Genomic DNA, 11,976 nt, shown 5'->3' with positions numbered 1-11,976 from the left:
GGGGACAGGGACACATGGTCACAGTGAGACAGACAGCGACAGACAAACAGCAGTCAGACAGGTAGTTAAATAACCAGGAATAACTTGTAACATGACTTGACTAAGCATCACTAATAAGGACACAGTACACAGACCATATAGTCTACTGTGCCCGAGATTAATAATCAGCGGTGTGAAGCACTTAAGTAAAAATAATTTAAAGTAGTTATGGGTATCTGTGCTTTACGATTTATATTTTTGACATCACTACATTCCTCAAGAAAATAATGTATTTTTTTACCATACATTTTCCCTGACACCCAAAAGTACATTTTGATGCTTAGCAGGACAGGAAAATGTTCCAATTCACGCACTAAATCAAGAGAACATTCCTGGTCATCTCTACTGCCTCTGATCTGGCGACTCACTAAACACAAATGCTTTGTTTGTAAATGGTGTTGGAGTGTGTCCCTGGCCATCTGTAAAAATAAAATTAAACTTGAAAATAGTGACATCTGGTTTGCTTAATATAAGGAATTTGAAATGATTTATATACTTTTACTTTTGATACTTAATTAAGTATATTTTAGTAATTACATTTACTTTTGATACTCAAAGGAAAAATCCACCCAAAACCACTCATTCTTTTAATTTACAGTGTTAAATAACACTAATATTTGAGAACAATATTTTTGTGATCAAATGCTTCATTTTGGCTTTCGAAAACGGTTGGTTGCAACATGGATCGTTGTGTATATCTGTTGCATCTCAAGTGGACTACAAAAGCCACAATGCAATGCGCTCTCTACGGGCTGACTGTCTCGCTAGCTAGCAAGCAAACGTAGCGACACACATTAATACTAGTTAGTGCAGTTTGTTTAGGCAATTACAGCTATCAATTTAGGAGTCTACAATATCACCATGTTCAACCTGCAGATGGATGTGCCTCTCAGAGTGGAGTCTAACATTCGCAACAGCAGATATATTTTTGAGGGAAACGTTGCCTATGCTAGGCTAACAAAAACCCCAAATTAGCACACATTTCATCAACAGGAAGTACAACATTACAAATCTTTTCAGAGATGTGGAATAATTAACTTGCTATCTGTAGCAGTGGCGTAGCCACGGGTAGGCCTGCCCAGTTGATCTCAGGCCTAACCCCAAAAAATGTAATAGAAATGATTAAATATAAATTGTTTTATTTTATTACATTTAAAAAAAAGAAACCCATGTGAGATGTATTTTCTATGGGTCATTTTATTATAATGTAACAAATAAATAGTCCGCAACAATCAAGTTGGCGCCGACTGTTGATAACATTTAAGAAACAACTCATACGGTGGTTTACATCAAAAACGTCACGTGGCTAAACGTTATAACGCATAAGCTAGCACGCTCTACCGCGCAAGTTTACTCCAAGTGACTCACCAGCTACGGTAATTTAGTAGTTCTAGCAATGGCAACCCAAAATGTCGATCGCTGGGTTTTTCAAAACAAGACATCTGGAGAAAAAGGTGTGTTTGTCTGAGAATAATTTGGATCAATCTACCGATAGCTTCCAGAATGAGACATTAACAGGTGGCGCCAGGATAGACACAACCACAATCGCCATCACAACTGCCAATGCCACGTTGAGCCAGGCATGCTTGCCTACCCCACCGTCTCCTCTCGTTATTGATTGACCGACAGATTTGTCTGCCATTGATGAACCAGCCTGTCAACCAAAGCTGGCAACGTTCCCTTCAAGTATGATAAACGGCAAAATCACACTGCTTCTCTTCAAGGTGGTATGACCAGTTCGTGTGGATTGAGTATAGTAATGCATAAGTCTTGTAGGCACTTTCCTGTGGCTAATGTCGAATTCGATGTATACGAGATGGATTTAAACACTGGAAACTTACTAGAAATGCTTGCTGCAAACACAAGAATAGCAAGTTACATGCTTGTGCTCTTGCAAAATGTGAATCCTACAAGGCCACCCATGGGCCTAGAAGTTATAGGACTGTGTTGAACCAAATACAGGGTGATGCCTAGAAGTTGTGGGAACTGTGTTGAACCAAATACATGGTGATGCCTAGAAGTTGTGGGAACTGTGTTGAACCAAATACAGGGTGATGCCTAGAAGTTGTGGGAACTGTGTTGAACCAAATACAGGGTGATGCCTAGAAGTTGTGGGAACTGTGTTGAACCAAATACAGGGTGATGCCTAGAAGTTGTGGGAACTGTGTTGAACCAAATACAGGGTGATGCCTAGAAGTTGTGGGAACTGTGTTGAACCAAATACAGGGTGATGCCTAGAAGTTGTGGGAACTGTGTTGAACCAAATACAGGGTGATGCCTAGAAGTTGTGGGAACTGTGTTGAACCAAATACAGGGTGATGCCTAGAAGTTGTGGGAACTGTGTTGAACCAAATACAGGGTGATGCCTAGAAGTTGTGGGAACTGTGTTGAACCAAATACAGGGTGATGCCTAGAAGTTGTGGGAACTGTGTTGAACCAAATACAGGGTGATGCCTAGAAGTTGTGGGAACTGTGTTGAACCAAATACAGGGTGATGCCTAGAAGTTGTGGGACTGTGTTGAACCAAATACATGGTGATGCCTAGAAGTTGTGGGAACTGTGTTGAACCAAATACATGGTGATGCCTAGAAGTTGTGGGAACTGTGTTGAACCAAATACATGGTGATGCCTAGAAGTTGTGGGACTGTGTTGAACCAAATACAGGGTGATGCCTAGAAGTTGTGGGACTGTGTTGAACCAAATACATGGTGATGCCTAGAAGTTGTGGGAACTGTGTTGAACCAAATACATGGTGATGCCTAGAAGTTGTGGGACTGTGTTGAACCAAATACATGGTGATGCCTAGAAGTTGTGGGACTGTGTTGAACCAAATACAGGGTGATGCCTAGAAGTTGTGGGACTGTGTTGAACCAAATACAGGGTGATGCCTAGAAGTTGTGGGACTGTGTTGAACCAAATACAGGGTGATGCCTAGAAGTTGTGGGACTGTGTTGAACCAAATACAGGGTGATGCCTAGAAGTTGTGGGACTGTGTTGAACCAAATACAGGGTGATGCCTAGAAGTTGTGGGACTGTGTTGAACCAAATACAGGGTGATGCCTAGAAGTTGTGGGACTGTGTTGAACCAAATACAGGGTGATGCCTAGAAGTTGTGGGACTGTGTTGAACCAAATACAGGGTGATGCCTAGAAGTTGTGGGACTGTGTTGAACCAAATACAGGGTGATGCCTAGAAGTTGTGGGACTGTGTTGAACCAAATACAGGGTGATGCCTAGAAGTTGTGGGACTGTGTTAAACCAAATACAGGGTGATGCCTAGAAGTTGTGGGACTGTGTTGAACCAAATACAGGGTGATGCCTAGAAGTTGTGGGACTGTGTTGAACCAAATACAGGGTGATGCCTAGAAGTTGTGGGACTGTGTTGAACCAAATACAGGGTGATGCCTAGAAGTTGTGGGACTGTGTTGAACCAAATACAGGGGGATGCCTAGAAGTTGTGGGACTGTGTTGAACCAAATACAGGGTGATGCCTAGAAGTTGTGGGACTGTGTTGAACCAAATACAGGGTGATGCCTAGAAGTTGTGGGACTGTGTTGAACCAAATACAGGGTGATGCCAAGAAGTTGTGGGACTGTGTTGAACCAAATACAGGGTGATGCCTAGAAGTTGTGGGACTGTGTTAAACCAAATACAGGGTGATGCCTAGAAGTTGTGGGACTGTGTTGAACCAAATACAGGGTGATGCCTAGAAGTTGTGGGACTGTGTTGAACCAAATACAGGGTGATGCCTAGAAGTTGTGGGACTGTGTTGAACCAAATACAGGGGGATGCCTAGAAGTTGTGGGACTGTGTTGAACCAAATACAGGGTGATGCCTAGAAGTTGTGGGACTGTGTTGAACCAAATACAGGGTGATGCCTAGAAGTTGTGGGACTGTGTTGAACCAAATACAGGGTGATGCCAAGAAGTTGTGGGACTGTGTTGAACCAAATACAGGGTGATGCCTAGAAGTTGTGGGACTGTGTTGAACCAAATACAGGGTGATGCCTAGAAGTTGTGGGACTGTGTTGAACCAAATACAGGGTGATGCCTAGAAGTTGTGGGACTGTGTTGAACCAAATACAGGGTGATGCCTAGAAGTTGTGGGACTGTGTTGAACCAAATACAGGGTGATGCCTAGAAGTTGTGGGACTGTGTTGAACCAAATACAGGGTGATGCCTAGAAGTTGTGGGACTGTGTTGAACCAAATACATGGTGATGCCTAGAAGTTGTGGGACTGTGTTGAACCAAATACAGGGTGATGCCTAGAAGTTGTGGGACTGTGTTGAACCAAATACAGGGTGATGCCTAGAAGTTGTGGGACTGTGTTGAACCAAATACAGGGTGATGCCTAGAAGTTGTGGGACTGTGTTGAACCAAATACAGGGTGATGCCTAGAAGTTGTGGGACTGTGTTGAACCAAATACATGGTGATGCCTAGAAGTTGTGGGACTGTGTTGAACCAAATACATGGTGATGCCTAGAAGTTGTGGGACTGTGTTGAACCAAATACAGGGTGATGCCTAGAAGTTGTGGGACTGTGTTGAACCAAATACATGGTGATGCCTAGAAGTTGTGGGACTGTGTTGAACCAAATACATGGTGATGCCTAGAAGTTGTGGGACTGTGTTGAACCAAATACATGGTGATGCCTAGAAGTTGTGGGACTGTGTTGAACCAAATGCATGGTGATGCCTAGAAGTTGTGGGACTGTGTTGAACCAAATACATGGTGATGCCTAGAAGTTGTGGGACTGTGTTGAACCAAATACATGGTGATGCCTAGAAGTTGTGGGACCGTGTTGAACCAAATACATGGTGATGCCTAGAAGTTGTGGGACTGTGTTGAACCAAATACAGGGTGATGCCTAGAAGTTGTGGGACTGTGTTGAACCAAATACATGGTGATGCCTAGAAGTTGTGGGACCGTGTTGAACCAAATACATGGTGATGCAAACATGGATTTCATAGAAAGAAACCGTACACATGTTAAAGTGGTCATAGATATGGTCCTAATGTGTGCAGAGCAGGATATTCCAATCAGAGGGCATAAAGAAACCCGAAGAGGCAACCAACAAAAGGTAACTTTTAGAAATCTTCAATTTCATCTCAAAGTATGACTCAGAAATACAAAACAGGCTTTATGCGCTACCTCGCAATGCCACGCTTATGAACCCCGGAATTCAGAACGAGTTGCAGCATCGTTGTTACTGTGGAGGATAAAAGATGAAGCTCATTCTGCGTCTTCCACGTATTTTGCCAAACTAGCAGATGAATATAAAGATCAATCTAAACAAGAACGTATTGCTGTGTGCGTCCAATACATTCATGCTGGAATGATTAAAGAAAAGAGCTGTTGGGTTTAATGAAACCGCTGATTTGTCTGCACAAGGAATCTCTCAAATACTTGAAGTGTTGGAACCCCTGGAGTTGGATCCCACTGTGTGGGTTTTTACATCGATGGCGCTTCAGTCATGTCAGTGTAACAGTTTAGCTTCTGTCCCTCTCCTCGCCCCTACCTGGGCTCGAACCAGGGACCCTCTGCACACATCAACAACAGCCACACTCAAAGCATCATTACCCATCGCTCCACAAAAGCCGCGCCCCTTGCAGAGCAAGGGGAACAACTACTTCAATGTCTCAGAGCGAGTGACGTCACTGATATAAACACTATTAGCGCGCACCCCACTAACTAGCTATCCATTTCACACCGGTTACATCAGGGAACAGAGGAGGGGTACCTGTCCTACTAAAGCAAACATTTAAGCAAGCGGTATATGTGCATTGCCACTCCCACCGTTTGAATTTGGTTCTGTGCAGCGCGGCAAAAGTGTCAGTAGCTTTTTTTGGACACAGTAATACATCAGCTACACATTTATGAGTGAATCCCACAGACATGCTGGATTCATAGAAGTACAGAAAGAGTTGCATCCCCATTAGACTCATGTATCGATCTAGAAAGATCCACGGTGGAGTTCAAAGTCAGGGTCTGTGAGTAAAGTGCTGTTAATGCTAGATGTCATTTTTAGAGGTTCTTGCAGAATTTTCAGAGGCTTGTGGACGAACCAAATTAGAAGCCGATGACCTCTTACAACAAATCCAGAACAAGACGTTTTTATTCCTGTTAGTCACGCTTAGTAAATTGTTTTGACATTTAGTGATTTTGCGATGAAGGGATTACATAGCTCTACATTATCTGTGACGGACTGTATTGAAATCCTCAAAAGCAGCTTTTCTATGTTCAGAAATAACTCAGGGGGAGACGTTGATAAAGTTCAAGCTAACTGAAGAGATGATGATTAAGAATGATATTAGTAATTGGGATGTGACGACATCATGGCAGCGAAAACGGACTGTAAAATTGGCAGACAGTCACAATGTCATTAGGGAAAACATCCAGCATCAAGAGTGACAGTGACCTGAGGTAACTTTGGAACAATATTCTAGACCGACAGATTACTGAGTTGAACTCAAGAAGACACATGGGATCATGCGAGCGGCAGCCTCCTTTTCCAAAGAATCCCAAACCTGCGGCCTTAAAGAGCAGCTGAAGACCACATGCGATCATTATGCAACATCATGCGGAATTCACTGTTTTTATTCAGCCGTTGAGTCGCAAAATGAACATGGGAAAGAGTGACTTTTCCTCCATAATGAGTGGACTCGACAGCTGCCCTGATGACATTTTCCCTAATATAAACTCTCTGTTAAGGACCATTGTCACACTTCCAATGACATCATGCAGCGTGGAGAGACTTTTCTCAACAACAACTAGGATAAAACATCGTCTTCACACATCAATGATGTTCCCGACTGAACCACTTCAGTTTGCTGTCTTTAGAGCGTCAACTGACAGATCCATTGGATTGTGATGAAATCATATTCAACTCAAAGCCTCGCCGTCGGCCCCTTGTGATGTCGGTCACAACTTAGTGATACGTCTACTAAAGGGAAGGGACCTTTTTATAGTACGACTGCCTGCCGTGGTATAAATGGTAACATCAACTACAGGCTTGTTTGCCCATCGAGATTAAAGTGCGTCTGAAGAGGAGTTTTATGTTGTTGGCAACTGGTCTGAAGTTACCATCTGATTTGAATATGCTGGGACAGGTCATTATTTGTATATTTAACGAGGTTGCTCCGTGTACTATACACTAGTATAAAATGATTGTATTACGAAATAATATGGTGTGCCTCGCAAAATAAATAAAATAAATAAGCAGAAAAATACCTATCCAAATTTTTCTTGGCCTATCCCCCCCCCCCAAAGAAATCTGGCTACGCCCCTGATCTGTAATATCAGACAGCTTTGGAATCGTGACATTACTTAGTTGCGAGGAAAATAGGCACGTTTCTCGACATATACACCGATTTTGAGAAGGGATTGCATTACGATTAGCTTAGCAACCGCAGCATGACAACGTGAACGCGATTGGTCGACAGTCTGCTGGGTGGGGGCGTTTTATGTTCCTTTATTCATTAGATTCCTATCTTTGGATAATATCTCTGGCACGGCACCATGCAATGCACCCTGGTCTAAAAAGGGAGACAAATAGGAGAAATGTGCTAGAACTAGAACCTCGGTTAAATTACACATTTCTCCAGGTAGGAAAATGGCAAAAATATGATCAACAGCTCATCCGAGAGAAGACATCCTACCGAGTTATGACATCGGACAGAATTGAAATCTGACATGTATGATAGACGTTTTCACGATCTAAAAAAATGTTGTATTCCAGTGAACATCCAGTGTAGTGACAGAGACTTTCCCCACTGTGCTACGTCATACCGGAAGGATTTCTACCTGCTTGAACGGCAGTAACTCAGATACACATGAAAACCGTGAAATGACCCAGGGGATCGATTGAACATCACTCAGAGATGCACAAAAACAATATAACATTCAAAATGGGTGAACCTTTGAAGTACATTTAAAACCAAATACCTTTAGACTTGTGCTCAAGTAGTATTTTACTGCGTTACTTTTACTTGTCATTTTGTATTAAGGTATCTTTATTTTTTACTCAAATATGACAAAGTGCATACTTTTCCCACCACTGTGAATAATCATCACTAATAGGGACATAGTACAAAGACTACGTAATCTGAGATGAGTTGCAAAGCGCACACAGATACCTGGATGTTGTTCATCAGGCTACACAACAGAAAACGTTTTAATAACGTTTTGCAACGGGAAACAGGACGTTTGGTCAAGGGAAATCGCTCGCTCTCTCAAATCATTTGTTCTGTTATTATTTGGTACCTATCAACAGCCATCTTAGAAAAATCAGGTCTAAATATCCTAGAGAGTCAATATCTGAACAGATTCACCCTGTGATTCAGAAGTAGACTGTACTGAATGTGGGAGAGAGGGCTAGGGTCATGCCAGGGTTAGAGAGGGCACACAGTCATGGACGTGACCCTGGTCAGCTACCTCCATGGAGCCAGTCTTGCGGTTGCGGATCATGGGGGATCTTTTGATGCTGATTGGCTCAGAGAGCGACAGGGCCCGGTCAGTCTCGTCCTGTGATAGGTCCTCCAGACTGCCTTGGTTGGTCTGCTTCTCCTGGTTCTGGATTGGATCAAAGAGACCGTTAACGGCGGACACACACCACACACACGGACACACACACACGGACACACACACGGACACACACCACACGGACACACACACGGACACACACCACACGGACACACACACGGACACACACCACACGGACACACACACGGACACACACCACACACACGGACACACACCACACACACGGACACACACCACACACACGGACACACACCTCAGCGGAGGCTGGGCGGAAGCCAAAGCCCAGAGGGACGTTCTCCTCGTCCTCACAGCCCTTCACCCCGGGACTGAAGTGGAGCTCCACGTGGAAACGCTCCTCTGACCCAGGGTCCTGTTCAACACAAACACACGGAAACAAAAAACATGAAAGACGATGTTAAACGACACAGACAGGCAGAGAGAGACAGAGACACCCAACTGACCTTGTTGTTATCCTCATACAGCATGATGACTATCTGGGTCATGTAGTTGAGTTCAGAGACGGCGCTGAGGTAATCCATGGCCTGTTTCCACTGCTGGTCCTTCACTTCCTGTCACACACACACACACACACCATTACAACCAGAGATATCTGGATCCTTACGATTCATTCTGCCTATATGAGACAACGGCAAAACAAACAAAAAAATAGTATGTGAACCCAGGTCTGCAATATTCATGACCACATCTAAATCACAATTGGTACTTTCAGTGAACTATTCCTTTACATCACAACAACAAATCTGATCCCAGATCTGTTTGTGCCATCTTGCAAACACCTTGACCTATGATCATTGTCGTGCCAAACAGATCTGGGAGCAATGTACTTACGTCCAGTAATCCCCCGTAGCGGAAGATGCTGAGCAGTGAGTGGACGTGGCTTTCGCTGGTGAAATAGAGACGGGTCCTGACGTGGCGCCCCGGAGACATGACCCCCCGCGAGTACCTGGAACACCAGAGGGAATGAAAGGCAAATGGGTGATCACTCACTGGGGCTCTAGAGACACTTCAGGGCAGGGTTAACTGGTCCTGGGACAGTGGCTCAACTCAGTGGTATGCCATCGTTGTAACAACAGGGTCTACTAAGAACTGGTCCTGGGACAGTGGCTCACCTCAGTGGTATGCCATCGTTGTAACAACAGGGTCTACTAAGAACTGGTCCTGGGACAGTGGCTCAACTCAGTGGTATGCCATCATTGTAACAACAGGGTCTACTAAGAACTGGTCCTGGGACAGTGGCTCACCTCAGTGGTATGCCATCATTGTAACAACAGGGTCTACTAAGAACTGGTCCTGGGACAGTGGCTCAACTTAGTGGTATGCCATCATTGTAACAGGGTCTACTAAGAACTGGTCCTGGGACAGTGGCTCAACTCAGTGGTATGCCATCATTGTAACAGGGTCTACTAAGAACTGGTCCTGGGACAGTGGCTCAACTCAGTGGTATGCCATCATTGTAACAGGGTCTACTAAGAACTGGTCAGTGGAATGTAGGGCTGGGCGACATAGTGAGAAAATCGAGATCATGGCCGATTCACGATACAATATATATATATTTTTTCTTCACTTTTTCTCAGTAGGGTCTGTTCTGTTGTAAATTTTGGGAGAGATGAGACATGAAACAGATATTGTTAAAGGTTAAGTTCTCCATTACAGTAAAATAGAGAGTTGAAAAGAAAATTGTGAGTTGAAACTGCTCATTGTCAGAGAGGAAGTAGTGACCTTTCCACTCTGTGTTGTTGTGAGTGGCAGGGGCTCGGAGTCTGTGGATGAGTGGGAAGGTTCATAGTGCACACAGCACAGAAGGTGGTGCTTGATGTCAGGGGGGAGGGGCTTGGTGTGGTGTCTGGGGGGAGGGGCTTGGTGTCTGGGGGGAGGGGCCTGGTGTCTGGGAGGAGGGGCTTGTTGGTGTCTGTGTCTGTCTGGGAAGGTGTACAGTGCACACAGCAGTCAGAAGGCTGGAAGGAGACACCAAAAAAAAAAAAAAAAAAAAAAAAAAAAAAAAAAAAAAAAATGACCCCCCCCCCCCAAAAAAATGGGGGAAAAAAATGTGAACTTCGATTCTTGCGATACAGACGTCGCGCTAAAACATTAATTCAGATTCATTTGATAGATCACCCTGCCCCAGTGGTTATGTCATCATCACAGGGTCTACCAAGAACTGGTCCTAGGACAGAGGCACACTCACAGTGTACCTACAACAACTGATCCTAGATCAGTGGCACTGAGTGTATTAGAGACTGACTCCAGAAACCAGACAAGTGCATCATACCGGTGGCACTGCGACTCACAGCGGGTGCAGCTTATTGACGGCCTCGTCCTCGTGGGTCCTCTGCAGGTCCAGCTGAATCTTCTTCATCAGGGGAAGGCAGTAGGCCTGGGCAATGTCCATCTTCTCTGCCTTATTGATGCCATACTCCTAGAGAGAGACAAACGTGCTCAAAAGGTATGTTAGAAAAATATAAGCGTCAACCCAAGTTTTTACTTCTGTTGATCATTTTCTGAAAAGACAGAACTGTCAACAGGAGGCAGGTTTACTGTACTTGAAAAGACAGAACTGTCATCAGGAGCCAGGTCACTTGAAAGGGTAACAAAGTAAGCTGGTATTAAGAATTGAAAAAGGGAACGCCAAGGAGTAAGAAAGGAGGTAGATGAGCCAAGAATCATCCTCAGACTGAGGGGACTGAGAACTCCCCCTCCTCCTCCCTCTCTGTGTGTGTACGTTGACGTTTCTCTATCCAACCAGGGACATAGAAACATTCAGAAGTCATGGTCCCCACTATAGCAGGTCTACACCACAGCTATAGTCCCCGCAGTCGGTCTACACCACAGCTATAGTCCCCGCAGTCGGTCTACACCACAGCTATAGACCCCGCAGTCGGTCTACACCACAGCTATAGACCCCGCAGTCGGTCTACACCACAGCTATAGTCCCCGCAGTCGGTCTACACCACAGCTATAGTCCCCGCAGTCGGTCTACACCACAGCTATAGTCCCCGCAGTCGGTCTACACCACAGCTATAGTCCCCGCAGTCGGTCTACACCACAGCTATAGTCCCCGCAGTCGGTCTACACCACAGCTATAGTCCCCGCAGTCGGTCTACACCACAGCTATAGTCCCCGCAGTCGGTCTACACCACAGCTATAGTCCCCGCAGTCGGTCTACACCACAGCTATAGTCCCCGCAGTCGGTCTACACCACAGCTATAGTCCCCGCAGTCGGTCTACACCACAGCTATAGTCCCCGCAGTCGGTCTACACCACAGCTATAGTCCCCGCAGTCGGTCTACACCACAGCTATAGTCCCCGCAGTCGGTCTACACCACAGCTATAGTCCCCACAGTCGATCTACACCACAGCTATAGTCCCCACAGTGAGT

At 44.9% G+C, this 11,976-nt stretch overlaps 1 protein-coding gene across 1 annotated transcript in view; it reads right to left on the bottom strand.

The window, feature by feature from the left end:
* LOC135556909 (inositol hexakisphosphate and diphosphoinositol-pentakisphosphate kinase 2-like) overlaps window positions 1-11,976 on the bottom strand; it is a 76,542-nt gene that overhangs the window by 20,426 nt on the left and 44,140 nt on the right. Inside the window, exons 20-24 of the mRNA XM_064990316.1 lie at window positions 10,889-11,016; window positions 9,429-9,543; window positions 9,041-9,148; window positions 8,833-8,949; window positions 8,472-8,609 (exon numbers count right to left, since the gene is read on the bottom strand). Of these exons, the coding sequence (XP_064846388.1) occupies window positions 8,472-8,609; window positions 8,833-8,949; window positions 9,041-9,148; window positions 9,429-9,543; window positions 10,889-11,016 (606 nt within the window). The remainder of the gene's footprint in view (window positions 1-8,471; window positions 8,610-8,832; window positions 8,950-9,040; window positions 9,149-9,428; window positions 9,544-10,888; window positions 11,017-11,976) is intronic.

Source organism: Oncorhynchus masou, chromosome 15 (assembly GCF_036934945.1).
Source record: "Oncorhynchus masou masou isolate Uvic2021 chromosome 15, UVic_Omas_1.1, whole genome shotgun sequence".
NCBI classification, from domain to species: domain Eukaryota; kingdom Metazoa; phylum Chordata; class Actinopteri; order Salmoniformes; family Salmonidae; genus Oncorhynchus; species Oncorhynchus masou.
This window is presented reverse-complemented; position numbering and strand designations above follow the sequence as displayed.